Raw genomic sequence first — 18,586 nt, forward strand, 5'->3', positions numbered from 1 at the left:
GGCCTAGACCCTTCATCAGAAAAAGGGTCTAGGCCCGAAACGTCAGCCTCTCTGCTCCTATGATGCTGCTTGGCCTGCTGTGTTCATCCAGCCCTGCACCTTGTTGTCTCGGATTCTCCAGCATCTGCAGTTCCTACTATCTCTGGTAAATTTTATTGCTGTGAATAGATGTCCGTAGACATCTTTTGAGGACAGCGGGCAGTGGCATCTTTTGTTTGAACAGAATTGTGGTACAACTGGCTATTTCTAAAGCTTGAAACATTTGCCAATGCAGTAGGAAAGTGTATTTGTATGCTTTCCAAAACCACTATCTCTATGTAATTGCTCGTTTTCTGTTGCTCCGTTATGAAGCCGGTGAGCAACTCGGTGACATTTGCTTCAACCCTACCAGCCATCAGGAAATGAAAGAAAATGTGGAGAAAGTGCTGCAATTCATAACATCTAAAAAGATCCGAATGCACCAGACTTCTGCTCGAGGTGAGTCTACAATAACAAAACGTTGTTTTAATAGAACACCTTTAAAGTTTTTTTAAAAGCCCCAAGGTGCGTCAAAGAGATGGCTTTATCTAGGGGAATTGATTAAGTCAAATTCTATTTTTATAGGAACAGGAGTAAGCCATTCAGCTCTTTGAGCTGTTATTTTCTATTCTATTTTTGTTACAATCAACTTTGTCATGTCTTTTTTTTGCATTTCCATTCCTTTTTCTATGAAACTGCTTCTCTTTCTCTGACAGAAGAGATGATTGACAGTTCAACAGTCATAACATGATTTTATGGCATCAAAGACTTGCATAAATCATTTGTATTATTCCAGTATTGCCTTCAGTTTTCAAATGGATCTTGTTGCTGAGCACTTGCAATTGATAAAATAAATTGTTATAAGAAGGGAAGAGCAGATGAGAGAGGAAAATTGGAAAATAAAATAGTTGTTATTGGAAATAAACATTTTATTTTTCTTGCCAAGACATCGTTGAAGGGAACCTGAAATGCATAATGAGACTGATTCTAGCATTGGCAGCTCACTTCAAACCATCTGGTGTTCGATCTGCCAGCCAGTGGTCTGCAGTACCCATGAAGAACAAGTCTACAAACTCTTTGGACAATCACAGGCCACTTTCTGCCACTGCCATGGTGCAGACAGCTGCTGCAGCTCTTGCAGAGGTTCGGCAAGACGTTTCTCGATCTGGACGGGAAATATTCCGATACAAACACGAAGTACAGAGGTGAGAATAGGATTTTTGGTATTCCTGAACATGATACTTTTTGCATGTTACTGTCGTATTTCAATTGCATTGGTATTTTGTGTGGTGTTAAAATGATCACTGTAGAGGTAAAGCTATTATATGTTTGTGCTATTTTAGTGATAGCACTAACAATTCTAAGAATCAGATGAACAGCATTCTATGCATGGTATAAAATTGAACTGCCACAAAGAAAAACTCCACAGTCACATTGTCTACAGCCAAAGTTTTTATTCATTTCGTATGCAAAATTTAAATTACTTTTCTCCACTTTTTTTGTCTTAAATAACATGTTGAAAATGAAATACACAAACAACTGGTCTTGTTTCAAGCGACAGAGATATGCAATAACTGCTGGTATAGCCAGTGATGCACACATCCCTTGAAGCAAATAAACTTAAAACAAAATTTCTAAATGTAGTTTTGTGATTCTGTACCTAAGTAAGAAAAACAAACACAAGAAACACACCAAGAAGTGCCTCTCAACCCAAACTTCAGCTATTGTTGTAATATTCAGAATTTGTTTTTGCTGGGAGAATTGCATAATTGCGCCTTTTCCTGGTGATAGTCGAGATTAAACGGGTGGTACTTGTGATTGTGCCTGGAGCTCATATTATACACTAACAGGACTAGGATGTGATTGCCCAACAACAGATTCAGTGAAAGAGGAAGTAAGAAAAATCTGCTGTTTTAAACATCAGCTGGGAAAAAAACTAAAGATAATTTATCTTCAATGCAAAGCAGGCCTAACACTATGCTCCACTTTACCTGTGAATGTTGACTTGTCTTCATTGTTCTCCCAGCAGTTTAATTCTGTGTTAAGTGTTGATACTCATGTCTGCATGAGTGAAAGCTGGACTTGCGATCTAAAATTAACTAGTATCATTGGAAATGTAAAATTTGAGACAGTTCATATTTGTCTTTAGTTATTTATGCAGAAACATTCCGCTCTTTATCCAATCATGTATTGATTGTACTTATTTTTTTTTGATATTCTTTTTAACGTATCATTACACAGCTGATGGAACAGGCAGGCTGTTTCCAGATTTCAGACTGCTCTACCTTTCCATTAGCTGCTACAAGATGCATGTTAATAACTCTGATGTTGTGCTTTTGTTTTTGTGTGTCTGGTTCTAATAGTAAATTTCGATCATATGGAAATACAGGTAACTTCTAATTAGTTCTTTGTAATGTATATTGCAAACTGTCCCTTTGGGAATTATGTGGATTAAAAAAATTATGGGTCAGTTGTTTTAAATATTTATGTGACCAATAATATGGTAATCACAATGCAACAATTCATTGACCGTACTTGGCATCTGCATTAGGCATTCTGTATTGTTGTATTTATGATATGATCAGGGCATCATCTCCCAAGGTTGCAAGGCAAATAGGATTCACAGACTGTGCATTTGGCTTATTAAGTAAACCATTTCTGTTGCAGGTAGGTGACCAGCCGAGAGGCATTTCATCTTTGAATATCCATTTAGAATAGAGGTTCACATATGGTCACCTTTCAAGAGAATACTTTGGGCATCTCAGGTTTGCTGCCAGTACTATTTGACCCTCCCTGTGCAACGGAAATCTAATCACACAATATGGGCCCATCAGTATTTCAAGGACTGGTGTCCTGTCATACACCCCAGTGCTCCTGAGGCCTCTGCAATGTTATGTCTGAGAAACCGGAAATATACATAATTGGTTGACCTCACTTAGGTCAGTTTATTAGTTTGCACATATGGACAGCGCCCATGTAACAATAGCTCATTTTTGATCCCTAATTGTTATGCGAATAAAGAGTATTTTAGTATGGGGGCTGTTCTTCTAATTTCAGACAAATAATTTACTAGAAGCACTATTTTGCGGAGTGGATATGAAGAAGAAACTGTTGCATAAGTGCCCTCTGCTGGTTGTCATGAAATTAATATAAAGTCCAGTTAAGTACCAAGTGCTGAAGTTTTCACCCCAAGCCTAGCACAGTTTCTCACCAAATCTTGCCAAACTTGCCTACCCTATGGCATCTGTCACATTTAATTCTAGCCTTGTCTCAACACATGCTGTTCCCAGAGCAACACATCAAACATCCGATAACCACCAAAAGATCGGCACCCCTGTGCCTGCTCAATCTTTGAAAGTCTGTAATGCACCTGGACAAAGTGTTGGCAGTCTGGTGATGGCACAGCAGCCACAAATTCACATTGCCACAGCAGATAACCAATATCGCTGAGAAACCTTAGCACATGCAACCTCCTCCTCTCACCTTGATAGCAGTTTAACAACCACACCACAGGCTTTAACTGTTGGTAGCTACATTCAGTTTGAACACCCTCTCTAAGTTAGCACTATCCTGTCCCCAGTGCCCACTGTAGACCCACATTTTGTCATTGCCCTGTAGGATAACATCACATAGCAATCACCTCTTCTAGAACAACTAGGGATTTACAATAAATGCTGACCCAGCCAATGATGCCCTCATCCCATGAATAAATTCTAAAAAAAGGCAAATCCAAACATCATCTATTATTTACAGAAAGGAAAAACAAACACAGACAAAACCACTAGAGGCTGAAGCTCATTGAAGTTCAATTCAGCTGTTCCAAAGACAGTGACAGCTTCCAATTCCCCACAAACCTTGTCCTGGTCCTCGGAATACAGCTTGAAATGAATTGGTGTGATTTTGCTCAGATGGCCTTGGCCACTATCCTCATACATTTGTGGAAGCAGGACTGAAATCCCACACAACCAATCTGTTGCTACCTGAAAGGAGCAAGTAAAAGTTCAGAGCTGCAGTTCACAAGTTTACAAGTTCACAACCACCCGGAGAAGATGACGTTCCACTCATGCAGCCTGCAGGTCCTGCTCCATCGTCCAGCATAGTTCAGTTACAGTCTCCCGGGACATATGGAGCCTGTGTTGGCAGTTCGCCTTGCTTATTCCTAGGCAATGGAGTTGGAGTGGAAATACTCTGGGCTTCCTGCTCACCCCAGGCAGATGCCACTATCTATGGATGAGGGAGGCAAGTGGGTGGTGCCCGTAGATCACACCCTGATCTGCAGTTTGATCAGACTCAACTCTGAGGTCACTTACAGCAAATAGTGAGCTGAAACTTCAAGTTCTCCCCCTGGGTTCCATTGTTGGGTTTCCTCCAATGGGTAGCTTGTTTGGTGAGTTTCGCAAATAGAAAGCTGAATATTAATGCGATGAGTTGGTTCATCGACAAGACATTTATCAAGCACTTATCTCCTTTATTTGACAACTTGCTGCAGCCGACTGAGAAACTTGTCCCACTGCTTATGAAAAGCATAAAAGATGATGTGAGTTGCCACTGATATAGAGATGGCTGTCTTTGACTTCTTGTCCAATTCTGCCACAAATCTCTTTACAATCCATATCGCTCAGGCGTGTATAAGATTCTGCCCTGAATGTCTTGCAACTTAGCGTTTTTCCTAGATACTAAGAAAATAGACTTGTAGGATGCCATAATTTCTGAAATTTGGAGATATGGAAGAAATTGCATAAACTTCCCTGTTTAGATTTCCAGTGTGGCATAGTGTGACTGTTTTATTTCTTTCTGTAGCTTTGAGGATGAAGTCGGAAGTCACACCTGGAGTGTTCGGGCAATGGTGCAGCAGTATGAGGGGCAACAGATGCCTTTATCTCCTCCACTTTCCCCAAGGTATTATAGTTACTCATTATGATTGTACTGTCCTTTAAATTTACTCTTAGGTGTGTAGCTATTTCCATTTATGCTTGTTGTGTCTGGTTAAATGTTTTAATCGTTCTTCTGTGAAACTTGGGGAACTTGTAAAATTGGTAGTTAAAACTTGTATTCTTCACTAATAGTTCTAAAAATAATACATATTAAGAGATATTATTTTAAAAAGGTTTTGAAGTTAAGTTGCAGTTCAAACATGACGCAAGATTTTAGATTTTTCTTTTAGAGGATGGTTAAGTTGGGTGATAAATTAGAAATAGGTAGTACATGAGGTTACCTTTCAGCCAGGATTGGCAGACATGGTTCTAAGGTAGTGCACTTGTCTTTTGCCATTTGAAAGAGGAAGAGAATGGCACATTAAGGGGATAAATTTCTCTGAGCTTAGTTCCCACCAAGTGAGTAAGATTAAAATTAGTCCATTATTCTATAGAGTCACACAGCATGGAAAAAGACCCTTCAGTCCAACTTGTCCACACCGACCAGGCATCCCAGTCTGACCTAGTCCCATTTGCCAGCATTTGGCCCATATCCCTCTTAAACCCTTCCTATTCATATATCCATCCAGATGCCTTTTAAATGTTCGGTCCGGACCCGAAATGTCAGCTTTCCTGCTCCTCTGATGCTGCCTGGCCTGCTGTGTTCATCCAGCTCTACACCTTGTTATCTCAGATTCTCCAGCATCGGCAGTTCCTATTGTCGCCAAGTGAGGACTGAAACCTTGTTACCGTTCTAAATTTTATGGCTTGGATAATTTGTAGATAAACTTGTTGAGCTATTGATGGAACACCGTAGCCCTCTGAACTGTTGCAACTGTTGATCTGAGATCTAGAATTAGTACATACTCATTTATATCTAAATAAAGACCATAATAACATGCTATGCATTATTTTGTTGCTGTACTGAGCATTAGGTTGCGAAAAGCCTCAAAGAAGTTACATGAATGGCTAATTATAGTTCAAAAGCACAGTACAACTATAAAAATATATATCCTTCAATAGTCTCAGGATAAAGGAGGATTTTGTTAAATTAGCTGAGTTCTGTTATGGTCCCTTGTTTCCTTTTGGAGGTTGATTATTCTCTACTTAGATGCAGTACAGCTGCTGTGGGTAAACTAGTTCAGGACCAAACCAATTGTTAAAATATAGCTTGATTGAATTGAAGGTGAGAACAAAAGTTTAAATCTATCATCATTTTACCAATAGCTATTCCCAGAGCGATTGTAAATTGAAATCTGTCAAATATTCTTCAGTTGTGCAGTGTTCCTTTGTTTTGGCTAATGCAGTGTGTGAACTGTACTGTGCTGTAATGAGCTGTACTGTGATATGTTAAGATATGGATTTACGTATGCCGTTCTTTACATGATGCAATGTTGACTGTGCTGCGGTGAGTAAGGTGTTTAAAAGTGCTTCTGATGGTGGAGTGGTAGAGGAATTTGTACTTGGAGTTGCCAAGAATATGATTACACATGCCATTTACACAGATTTTGGGGCAAATTGGTAGACCTCCATGTTCCTGGACAAGAACATGCAAATGTAATGTTTATGGCCATGCAAGAACCAGTCACAGCAAATTGGCTGCCTGTTTCACACTCAGCCTGACTTCTCTTTTAAGTTTTTAACAAAGTTTCACTATTAATAAGCCCCTCATCATAGTCTTCTAGATCAGAGTTTTGACTTGTGTATGTTATAGACGATTTAACTTTTGCTACTTTTCTAGATAGTGCAATTTAGTTTGATTTTATCAGAATTTATTCTTTCTTACATATATTCCTGGCAGCATGAGAATTTTAAAGCATCCAATAAAAACACTGTTTAGAAATGTACACTGGCCCTTTTTTTTGGTTGATGCTGATATATATAACAAAAGTAATTCAGTAAAATTAAGATGCAATTTTCGTCTTGTTTGCTCAGTGGAAATCCAGTTGGGAGACAAGAAATTACTTGGAATTAGTCAAACTATAAGAGTAACAAACCTCTTTAGCTATTGCTACGTGGTCAGTGTGCACTACCATCCTTGCTAAGCTGGAATGTCTTGAAGCATAGAAAGAAAAAAGTGATTTGGTTCTTTTTCCTGCAAAATAGCCCTTCAAAAGACAAGATACTGAGTCTTTTTTTTTTACCCTTAATATGGGCATCTTAATATTTAACCAATCTCACAATATTTACATTATCTTTGTTTATTAAGAAAATGTTAGTCATCTTCTCCAACAAATATTTGAGAGAAATAATCACTGAGAATGTTGTTTTGTGTTTGACCACAGTTTTGATTTGCTTGCCATTCTTTAAAGTTCATCTGTGATTGCAAAAATAAGTACAGTTTTTGCTAGATATCATTTGACTGACTTGAATAATGAAGTGGCATTTGGCAAGAGATTGAACTGTCAGCAAAGCGGAGGCCCTAGTATTGATTTCAATTAGAAAAAGGAAAATTAGTCAGAATTTCCCCTAATTATTAAACAATGAACACCACAGGAAATATATAGGTAAGAACAGAATAATTAAGGTTCTTTTGCCACATTGGTAGTGTTCCTACCTCTAATTCAGGAGACCTGGGTTTAAGTCTCACTTGCTGGAGAAATATGTAATAAAACTCTCTGAACAGGTTGATTAGAAAATATTTTTAAAAAGAATAAAATAATTGGGCCAGAGTTCAACACTCTGGGAATGGGCTGGAATGGAGGACGGTCTATAAAATGTCCAGAGAAGTCGGTGGGTGGAGACCGCATTGTCTGCTCATGCTATTCTGCTAGAGGCAAGGAAGGAGATGGATGGCCTGCCAACCAGGAGCCCAATTGAGCCTCTTCAGTGGCTAGGTGATAGTGATTTCCCATTTGGGTTTGCACTTAGTTATTCTGTTGGTGAGGGTTGGGGAATGACTCCTCCAGTGCACAGGAAAAGTGCAGTGGGCTCTGGAGGGTTATTATTCCTCCTTTTTGGCACCTTTGGTCCACAGAATAGTTCTCTGCCCTGTGGCAAGAGTACCACCTTCTCCCTATCTCTACCCTCCCTCGCCTCACCCCTCACTATACGTTTACCATATCTCCAGGACCAGATAGACTCTGGCATCCCAGGTCCCACTTCTTCAGTTATGAGGGCACATAGCCATTACTGTGTCATTCTCCTCCAGTTGCAGTCCCAGTAGTGGTCTCGGCCCTGGAGACACTACTGAGGCTGCTGAGCTGTTGTCCCTCTAATTGATTGGCAGATCTTGGGGGCATGCCACCATCTTTAATGGGGAGATCTGTACCATGTAGCAAATAATTAATTGGGCTGGGGGCATGCTGACAACCATAGAGTGTTTGCTTCTGGCTTTTGGGCCCATTAAAGGTATTAAATTAGTCCATTATGTATTCCATGGATTGATAACCAGTTGTCCTTGATTGGTGAGGTTCTTTCATGGATATTTACTTGGGTGAAATGGAGCTTCTTTATCCAGAGTACTGCACTCTTTTATGTGCGTTTTACCAGATTCAGGAGAAGACAGAAAATAAAATCTGAGGACAGAAGTCTTGGGCAGTGGATGGAGGGTTTATTTGAAGTAAATAAAATTTGGAGTTGAGCCCTGCTGCATTTTGTTTCTTTCTTAGTTAACAGCCTGTGACCCATCTAGTCAGTCAAATACGCAATCCGGTTAAGTCTTTAAATTATTTCTAGTACTAAGTGTCATGAAGTGGATTATTTGTATAGAGAGCACTTCTTGCAAAAGAACTTGGCGCTGTGAGTGTGGCACTGAAGGTACAATGAAAGTTAGAGGAAAACAATTATATAAGGAACTCCAGGAACTTTCTCATAGTTGCTAATTTTTAAAAATAAAAAGTAATTCAGAATCATTCCATGTTACTGCAATCTGGGACATCCTTCCCCCAGGATTGTATTTAATTGGTGTCAGTTGTGATGCAGTTCCATGCTATTTTAAAAATCTGGAAATGGGATAATTTCGCAAATTGAGAACTTGGCAATTTGAATGCTTATTTCTTTAAACTTGAGAACGTCCATCCATCTTTTTTTAACCCTAACTTATCCCGCTAATATAAATATTAAGTTGAACCATCAAAAGTGTATTCACTACTTTTAAAAACTGAGAGAACTGCAGATGCTGGATATCAGAAACAAAAACAAAAACAAAAACCGAAATTGCTAGAAAAGCTCAGCAGGTCTGGCAGCATCTGTGGAAAGAAATCAGAGTTAACGTTTTGGGTCCAGGGACCCTTCCTCAGAATAAGTCTGATTTCTCTGTACAGATGGTGCCAGGCCTGTTGAGCTTTTTCAGCAATTTTTCTTTTTGTTTACTATTTTTAATTTGATACACCTTTTTTGTCCAATAATGAACATTTCAGCCTTTTAGTGTTTATTTCTCCAGGGAAATTATTTGTGTCTGTTCCGAGTAGAACTGGAGAAATGTGCAAAAATATTTATTCTTAAAAACAATTGATTTATTGCTCAATTTAATTTATACCAATGAAGTATCATTCAACAAACCTTCAGTCCTGTAGTACTAAAACCTTTAGACGCTAGAGGCTTCAGATTTGACCTGAATTTCTGATGAATTAGCTAATTGCAGTCAGGACAGCAGTTGAGACTGTTATTTGGCTTTAGCATCTTTGAGCCTGGGTAAGAAGAAGTAGTTAGAGTTCCTGCTCCTAAGCATTGAGTATTGCCCACAAGAGGAAAATGCAGACATGTTGTCATTAATCAGGTGATTGACCGGACATAGCTGATGCTATGCATGATAAACGGCCCCGATGACACTAATTGTTTAAAGGATTCAATTGTAAGGATTCTAGACCATTCTTTCAGATCCTCTGTCTTTGTTCCATCTGTTCTGATGATGCCAGTTTGGACAAGGGGCCTCTGAAATGTCCATCTTCTTCCTTTACCAAGGATTACCCAGCACCGTAGTTGACAAGGCCCTCAGCTGGGTTCGATCCATTTCCTGCACTTTGGTCCTCACTTCCTCTCTTCCCTCCCACAATGGCGATAGGGTCCCTCTTATCCTCCTCTACCATCCCACCAGTATCCACATCCATAGGATCATTAACTGTCATTTCCGCCAGCTCCAGTGGGATGCCTTAACCAGACACTTATTCCCCTCCCCTCCCCTCCCCTCCCTTGTCAACCTTCCGGAGTTACCATTCTCTCCAGGACACCCTGGTCCACTCTTCCTTCACCCTCTACACATCCTGACAGCCCCACAGCACTTTTCCCTGCATGTGTGAAGGTGTGACACCTGCCCATTTACATCCTTCGTCCTCACCACGCGAGGCCCCAAGCACGCCTTCCAGCTGAAGGAGTGCTTTACCTGCACTTCACTCATCCAGTCCACTGTATTCGCCGCTCACAATATGGACTCCTCTACATTGGGAAACAAAGTACAGATTGGGTGATCGCTTTGCAGGACACCTACGTTCTTCTGCCAAAAAAAAATACCCTGAACTTCCAGTTGCCTGTCACCTCCAACATGTCAACATCTCTCGCAGGCTTGCTGCAGTGCTCCAGTGAAGTTCAGTGCAAGCTGGAAGAATAGCACCTTATTTTCCACCTGGGAACTCTGCAGCTTCTGGACTTAATATCAAGTTCAAAAATTTTAGGGCTTGAGGCCAAGCCCTTACCCCAACCTCCACCGGGCCTTGTCATTGCATGGGCTGATACCACGTACAACCCATTGTCAGCACCCATCAGCAGCTATTTATTTCCCCAGACTGACCTTTAATCACTCCTTTGTCTGTTCAGCTGTTTTCTCTCTTCAGGCTCTGTATCTCCAACTATTGTTTACTCTTCCCCAATCCCCCCGCTCCATCATCTGTGTAAATATCAACCTTTTCCTACCTACCCTCAGTTCTGAAGAAGAGTCACTAGACACAAAATGTTTGCTCTGATTTCTCTTCATACATGCTGCCAGACTTGCTGAGTTTTTCCAGCAATTTCTGTTTTTGTTTCTGATTTCCAATATCCCCAGTTATTTCAGTTTTCTACAGATTGTAGCATTGCTATTGTAATCCCATTATTTAAAAAGGAAATTAGAGAGAAAACAGGGAATTATGGACCAGATAGCTGACATCAGTAGCAGGGAAGACGCTAGAATCCATTATCAAGGCTTTTGTAGCAGAGCACGTACAAAACATTGGTAGAATCAGACACAGTCAGCGTGGATTTAGAAAAGGGAAATCAGACTTGACAAATCTGCTGGAATTCTTCAAGGATGTAACTAGTACAGTTGATCGGGGAGCCAATGGATATGGTTTATTTGGCCTTTCATATGGCTTTTGACAAAGTCCCATGTAAGAGACTAGAGTGTAAACTTAAAGTGCAGGGGATTGGGGGGAGTGTATTGAGATGGATAGGAAATTGTTTCCTATCTGCTAACCAAAGAGTAGGAATAAATAGATCTTTATCTGAATGGCAGGCAGTGACTAGTGGGGTACCGCAGGGATTGGTACTAAGATCCTGGCTATTCACAATATAATAATGCTAATGATTTATATTAAGGAAATAAACATAATATCTCAAAATTTGTAGATGACGTACAGCTGGGTGGAAGGTTGAGATGTGAGGATGATACATGGATTTTGCAGCATAATTTGTTACAGGCTGAATAAATGGGAAAATGCATGGCAGGTGCACTATAATGTGGATAAATGTGAGATCATCTACTTTGGTAGCAAAAGTAGGAAGGAGGATTATTATTTGAATGGCTGCAAATTGAGAGAGGGGAGTGTTCAATGAGAGCTGGGGGTCCTCTTGCACCAGTCACTGAAAGTAAACATGCAGGAGCAGCAGTCAATGAAGAAGGCAAACTGTATGTTGGGTTTCACAGCAAGAAGATTTGAATACTGGACCAGAATGTTTTGCAGTAGTTGACACCTGAAGAAGGAGTGAGACTCCAAAAGCTTGTGTCTTCAGATACACCTGTTGGACTATAACCTGATGTCATGTGATTTTTTGACCTTGTAGTTATACAGCACATTGAGGTCACACCTGGAATATTGTGTGCAGTTTTGGTCTCCTGTTTTGAGGAAGGATGTTCTTGTTATAGAGAGAATGCAGTGAAGGCTAATCAAATTGATTGCCGAGATGGCAGGACTGAGGTATGAGGAGAGAGTTGGTTGGGTTTGTATTCACTGGAGTTTAGAAGAATGACGATGAATCTCATAGAAACCTATAAAATTCTAACAGGACTAGAGAGGTCAAGTGCATGAAGGATATTCCTGATGGTGTGGGAGTGCAGAACCAAGTGTCATTGTTATGAATAAGGGATAAACCTTTTAGGATATGGCTGAGTAATGGCAGATTTAGATAAATGTGAGGTGTTGTATTTTGGGAAGACAGACCAGGGCAGGACTTGCACAGTAAATGGTAGGGCCCTGGGGAGTGTTGTCGAATAGAGAGATCTCGAGGTCCAGGTACATAGCTCCTTGAAAGTGGCATCACAGGTAAACAGGGTGGTGAGGACAGTGTTTGGCACGCTTGATCTTCATCGGTCAGGGTCAGAAATCACACGACGCCAAGTTATAGTCCAACAGGTTTATTTGAAATCGCCAGCTTTTGAACGCTGCCCTTTCGTCACGTGAAGGGACCGGACAAAGGAGCAGCACTCCAAAAGCTTGTGATTTCAAATAAACCTGCTGGACTATAACCTGGTGTTGTGTGACTTCTGCCCTTATTCACCTCAGCCTAACACCGCCACCTCCACTTCGTTGGTCAGAGCACTGAGTACAGGAGTTGGGATGTCGAGTTATGGCTATACAAGACATTGTTAAGGCCACATTTGGAGTATTGCATATAATTCTGTTCACGTGCTATAGGAAGTATGTTGTTAAAAGGGAAAGAGTGTAAAAACGATTTACAAGGATGTTACCGAGACTGGTGGGTTTGAGTTACAAGGAGAGACTGGATAGGCTAGGACTTTTTTCCCTGGAGCATAGGAGGCTGATGGGTAACTTTAAAGAGATTTATAAAATCATGAGGGGCATAGCTAAGTTGAATAACCAAGGGCTTTTCCCCATGGTAGGACAGTCCAAAACCAGAGGGCATAGGCTTAAAGTGAGAGGGGTAAGATTTAAAAGGGACCTGAGGGGCAAGTTTTTCACACAGAGGGTGGTGCGTATATGGAACAAGCTGCAGAGGAAGTGCTAGAGGTGAGTAAAATTACAACATTTGAAAGACATTTGGATGGGTACATGGGTAAGAAAGGTTAGCGGGATATGGGCCAAATGCAGACACATGAGACTAGTTCAGTTCAGGAAACTTGGTGGGCGTGGGTGAGTTGAGCTGAAGTTTCTGTTTCAGTGCTGTCCAACTCTCTCAATTTCTTCACCCCCAGAGGTTGGCGAATGTATTCCAGTAAGTTAGAAAAGATGAAAATGTTGAGTGCATGCGTGTTGTGGGACAATGTGTTCTAGAGGGCTCAGGCAGGATGTGTGTTATTTTAAAGGGTAACTAATATTGTAACCATCCTAGATTTCATACTAAGAAACATGTGGCTATGTAATTAGAAATGCTATTGCAGCACTAAAAAGTTTTTTTTTTATTCAAAATTTGTGGGGTGGGAGCATTGCTGGATGGTCAGCATTTATTGCCCATCCCTAGTTGCCCTTAAGAAAGTGGTGGTAAGTTGCCTTATTGAATTGCTGCAATCCACCTGTTGTAGGTTGACCCACAATGCCAATAGGGAGGGAATTCCAGGATTTTGACCCAGTGACAATGAAGGAAAGGTGACATATTTCCAAGTCAGGATGGTGAGGGTCTTGGAGGGGAATGTGAAGATGATGGTGTTCCTGTGTATCTGCTGCTGTTGTCCTTCTAGATGGAAGTGGTCATGGGTTTGGAAGGTGCAATTTAAGGATCTTTAGTGAATTTCTGCAGTGCATCCTGTAGATAGTACACGCTGCTACCACTGAGCATCTGTGGTGGAGGGAGTGGATGCTTATAGATTTAGTGCCAATCAAGCAGGCTGCTTTGTCCTGGATGGTGTGAAGCTTCTTTAATGTTGTTGAAGCTGCACCCATCCAGGTAAGTGGAGAGCATTCCATCACACTCCTGACTTGTGCCTTGTAGATGATGGACAGGATCTGGAGAGTCAGGAGGTGAGTTACTCGTCGTAGAATTCCTAGCATCTGACCTGTTGTAGCTACTGTGTTTGTGTGGCAAGTCCAGTAGAGTTTCTGGGCAATGGTCACCCTCCAGGATGTTGATAGTGGGGGATTCGGCAATGGTAACTCAATTGAACATCAAGGGGTAGAGGTTAGATTGTCTTTTATTGATGATGGTCATAGCCAGGCTTTTGTGTGCCATGATTATTACTTTCTACTTGTCAGCCCAAGCCTGGATATTGTCCAGATCTTATTGCATTTAAACATGGACTGCTTCAGTATCTGGCACATAAAAAGATGGCCGTGTTTTTTGGAGGTCAGTCATTTCAGTTCCAGGACATCTCTGCAGGAGTTTCTCAGGATAGTAACCTTGGCCCAACTATCTTCAGTTGCTTCATCAATGACTTTCCTTCCATCATAAGGTCAGAAATGCGGATGTGCTGTTCGCTGTTTGCAAACAGTGCTGAACATTGTGCAATCGTCAGCGAACATCCCCATTTCTGACCTTATAATGGAGGGAAGGTGATTGATGAAGCAACTGAAGATAGTTGGGCCAAGGACACTACCCTGAGAAGCTTCTGCAGAGATGTCCTGGAGCTGAGGTGACTGACCTCCGACAACCATGACCATCTTTCTATGTGCCAGGTATGACTCCAACCAGTGGAGAGTTTGCCCCCGATCCCCATCGATTCCAGTTTTGCTAGGGCTCCTTGATGCCACACTTAGTCGAATGCAGCCTTGATGTCAAGGGCTGTCACTCTCATCTCACCTCACCTCTGGAATTCAGCTCTTTTTTGTCCATGTTTGAACCAAGGCTGTAATAAGGTCAGGAGCTGAGTGGCCCTGGCAGAACCCAAACTGGGCATCACTGAGGTTATTGCTGAGCAGGTGCTGCTTGATAGCACTATTGATGACATCTTACGTCACTTTACTGATGATCGAGAGTAGACTGATGGGGCAATAACTGGTTGGGTTATATTTGTCCTGCTTTTTATGTACAGTCCATAACTGGACAAGTTTTCCACGTTGTTGGGTAGATGCTAGTGTTGTAACTGTACTGGAATAGCTTGGCGAGGGAAGCAGCAAGTTCTGGAGCACAAGTCTTCAGCACTATTACCAGAATGTTGTCAGGGCCTGTAGCCTTTGCATGACTAAATGTCTCCAACCATTTCTTGATATCATGTGGAGTGAATCAAGTTGGCTAAAGACTAGTATCTGTAACGCTGGGGACCACTGGAAGAGGCCGAGATAGCTCATCCACTTGGGGCTTCTGGCTGAAGATTGCTGTGAGTGCTTCAGTCTCATCTTTTGCACAGATGTGCTGGGCTGTTCCATCGTTGAGGATGGAGATGGAGCTTCCTCCTCCAGTGAGTTGTTTAATTGTCCATCACTGTTCATGACTGGAGGTGGCAGGATTGCAGAGTTTAGATCTGATCTGTTGGTTGTGGGATTGCTTAGCTTTGCCTGTTACTTGCTACTTATGCTGATTGATAGATAAATGTGAAGTGCTGCATTTTGGAAAGGCAAATCAGGGCAGTATTTATACACTTAATGGTAAGGCTCTGGAGTGTGTTGCTGAATGAAGAGACCTTAGAGTGCATTTTCATAGTTCCTTGAAAATGGAGTTGCAGGTAGACAGGATAGTGAAAAAAGTACAAAAACAAAGTTGCTGGAAAAGCTCAGCAGGCCTGGCAGCGTCTGTTTTTTTAATAGTGAAGAAAGTGTTTGGTATGCTTACCTTTGTTTGTTAGTGCATTGAGTATTGGAGTTGGGAGGTCATGTTGCAGCTGTACAGGACATTGGTTACGCCACTTTTGAAATAAAGCGTGCAATTCTCGTCTCCCTGCTTTGGAAGGATGTTGTGAAACATGAAAGAGTTCAGAAAAGATTTACAAGGATGTTGCCTGAGGTGGAGGGTTTGAGCTATAGGGAGAGGCTGAATAGACTGGGGCTATTTTCCCTGGAGCCTGGGAGGCTGAGGAGTGACATTATAGAGTTTTTTAAAATCACGGATGGGGTGAATAGACAAGGTCTTTTCCCGGGGCTGGGGGAGTCCCAAACTAGAGGGCATAGGTTTAAGGTGAGAGGGGAAAGATTTAAAACGGACCTAAGGGGCAACATTTTCATGCAGAGCGTGGTGCATGTATGAAATGAGCTGCCAGAGGAAGTGATGGAGGCTGGTATAATTACAACATTTAAAAGGTATCTGGATGAGTATATGAATAGGAAGGGTTTGGAGGGATATAGGCCAAATACTGGCAAAACTGACTAGATTAATTTAAGATATATGGTCGAGTTGGACCATCCTTTACAGCTCTATGACTGTATGACATACAAATAGTCCTGTTTGGTAGCTTCACCAGGTTGACATCTCATTTTTAGGTATGCCTGATGCTGCTCCTGGCATGCCCTCCTGCACTCTCCATTGAACCAGGATTGTTGTCTTGATGGTAATGGTTGAGTAGGAATATGCCGGCCATGAAGTTAGAGCTTGTGCTGGAGTACAGTTCTGATGCTATTGATGGTCCACACTGCCTTGTGATGCCCAGTTGCTAGATCTTTCAAATCTGTCCCATTTTGCATGGTGATAGTGCCACTCACACAATGGAAGTTATTCTGCACGTGAAGGTGGACCTCGTCTCCCCAAGGACTGTGCATTGGTCAGTTCTATTGATACTGTCATGGACAGATGCATCTGCAGTTGGCCGATTGGTAAGGATGGCTCGAGTAGGATTTTCCCTCTTGTTACTTCCCTCACCGCTTGCTGCATACCCAGTCCAGTAGCTCTGTCCTTTAGGACCCAACCAGCTCAATCAGTAGTACTGCTGCCCAACATCTCTTGGTGGTGGACATTGAAATCCTGCACCCAGAATACATTTTATGCCCTTGTCACCCTCAGTGCTTCCTTCAAGTATTGCTCTACATGGAGCAGTGTAAACATCATTCCCAATTGACCATTCATATCCTTCTCACAGGAAAGACTTCATTGAAAGTTTTCTTTTATTCTTAAAACTTGGGTTCTGAGATTATATTCTGCTTCTCTGAGTATTATTTACAAATAGAATGATGTCACGTCAGTTAGCTTCTTTGACTGTGTCACGAATTGGAACTGAGGATGAAGGAGGAAATTACTGCTAGTTATAAACATATTGGGTTAGATTTTGAAGAAATTGAGGGACTCTGTGGTGAGTGAAAATTGCAGCTGGATACCTGTTCTGGGTATCTCAAATCCATTCCAGTAGCTTTTAATTTTTGGCAGAAAAGGCAAGAGCTGGTTTGAGTCACAAGCCCACACCCTACACATCATCTGACTGCTCTCTTGCCAGTATGGGCATGTCCTATTCCTCCACAGTTTCATGGAATCTAGTCAGCTTTTAAAGGACTTGTTATTCACAGAATCATAACCTTTGCAAACCATAGTGTGGATGAGGGAACCTTTTTGAAAGGCCAGTTCAAAAGGTCTTGCCCAAATTTCCCATACCAAAGTACATTGTTCCCACTCTTCCGTCCCCCAGTAGTCCCTCATACACTTAAAACCAAGTTGTGACACTCCACCCACCTCTCATGACCCCTCATATTTTAATGCTAATCTGTGGCATTCCATGCCCATTCACCCAGTGAAGAGAAAGTTGTTGAATCCTGTAGTAACAATAGAATGTGTTTCTTAAAAAGAAAACTTTTATTTTAAGGAAAGTAATTCCTTCAAAGCTTGCCAATTTCTTGAAAAAAATTTCTGACACTTCTTTTATTGGTGTGCAATCAACAAAGTATCAATAGTAGAAACTGCTAGTACTCAAAACTGCTTTATCTTCTGTAAATAATAGTTGTGTAATTGACAGTTCACATCTGAGATCTACAGCTGTTAATCAAACAAAGTCATCCCTGGGAATCAGCTGTTTCAACAATTTGATGAGAGTGTTCTCTCTCGTTTTCTTTTCAGCCGCATCAGTCTCCAAGGTTCATGCATGGCAGTGACTTCAGGAACTAGAAGTAAATGCGATTGGTGTGCCAATGCTGAATGCAAAACCTTGGAAGCTTAAAGAGAATGTTCCACTTAGATATCTTGGCTCTCAGCTAAATCTCATTCTGTATTCTTGGCTGAGAGTCCAGACATCCTAGGAGTCCGGAGGCAAGTTAGTTACTTGCCTCAGAAATCCCAGCCTCTGATTTCTTATTGCAGCTACAATATTTATAAGCTGGTCCAGTTCAGTTTCTGGTCGATGGTAATCCTCAGGATGCTGATAGTGAGGAATTCCGTGATTGTACTGCCACTGTGTGTTAAGAGGAGGTTTTTAGATTCTCTAGTGACAACCTTGCTTTGTGTGGAACAGTATTATTTGAAATTTTCCAGCCCAAACCTGTATGTTATCCGAATTTTGCTGCATATTGGTACAGACTGCTTCAGTATCTGAAGGAGTTGCAAATGGGACTTGACTATTGTGCAGTCACTGACAGATATTCCCACTTCTGACCTCATGATGGAAGGAAGTCTGCTGATGAAGCAGTTGGAAACTAGGACTCCTCAGGAGATCCTGCAGCAGT

General features: G+C 41.4%; 1 protein-coding gene across 7 annotated transcripts in view; it reads left to right on the plus strand.

The window, feature by feature from the left end:
- LOC109931026 (dixin) overlaps window positions 1–18,586 on the plus strand; it is a 107,295-nt gene that overhangs the window by 40,327 nt on the left and 48,382 nt on the right. For all 7 annotated transcript variants that reach the window (XM_048615552.1, XM_048615554.1, XM_048615553.1 and 4 more), the window contains 3 exons: window positions 352–477; window positions 965–1,223; window positions 4,819–4,917. In XM_048615552.1, the coding sequence (XP_048471509.1) occupies window positions 352–477; window positions 965–1,223; window positions 4,819–4,917 (484 nt within the window). The remainder of the gene's footprint in view (window positions 1–351; window positions 478–964; window positions 1,224–4,818; window positions 4,918–18,586) is intronic.

Source organism: Rhincodon typus, chromosome 32 (assembly GCF_021869965.1).
Source record: "Rhincodon typus isolate 14 chromosome 32, sRhiTyp1.1, whole genome shotgun sequence".
In the NCBI taxonomy this organism is placed as follows: Eukaryota; Metazoa; Chordata; class Chondrichthyes; order Orectolobiformes; family Rhincodontidae; genus Rhincodon; species Rhincodon typus.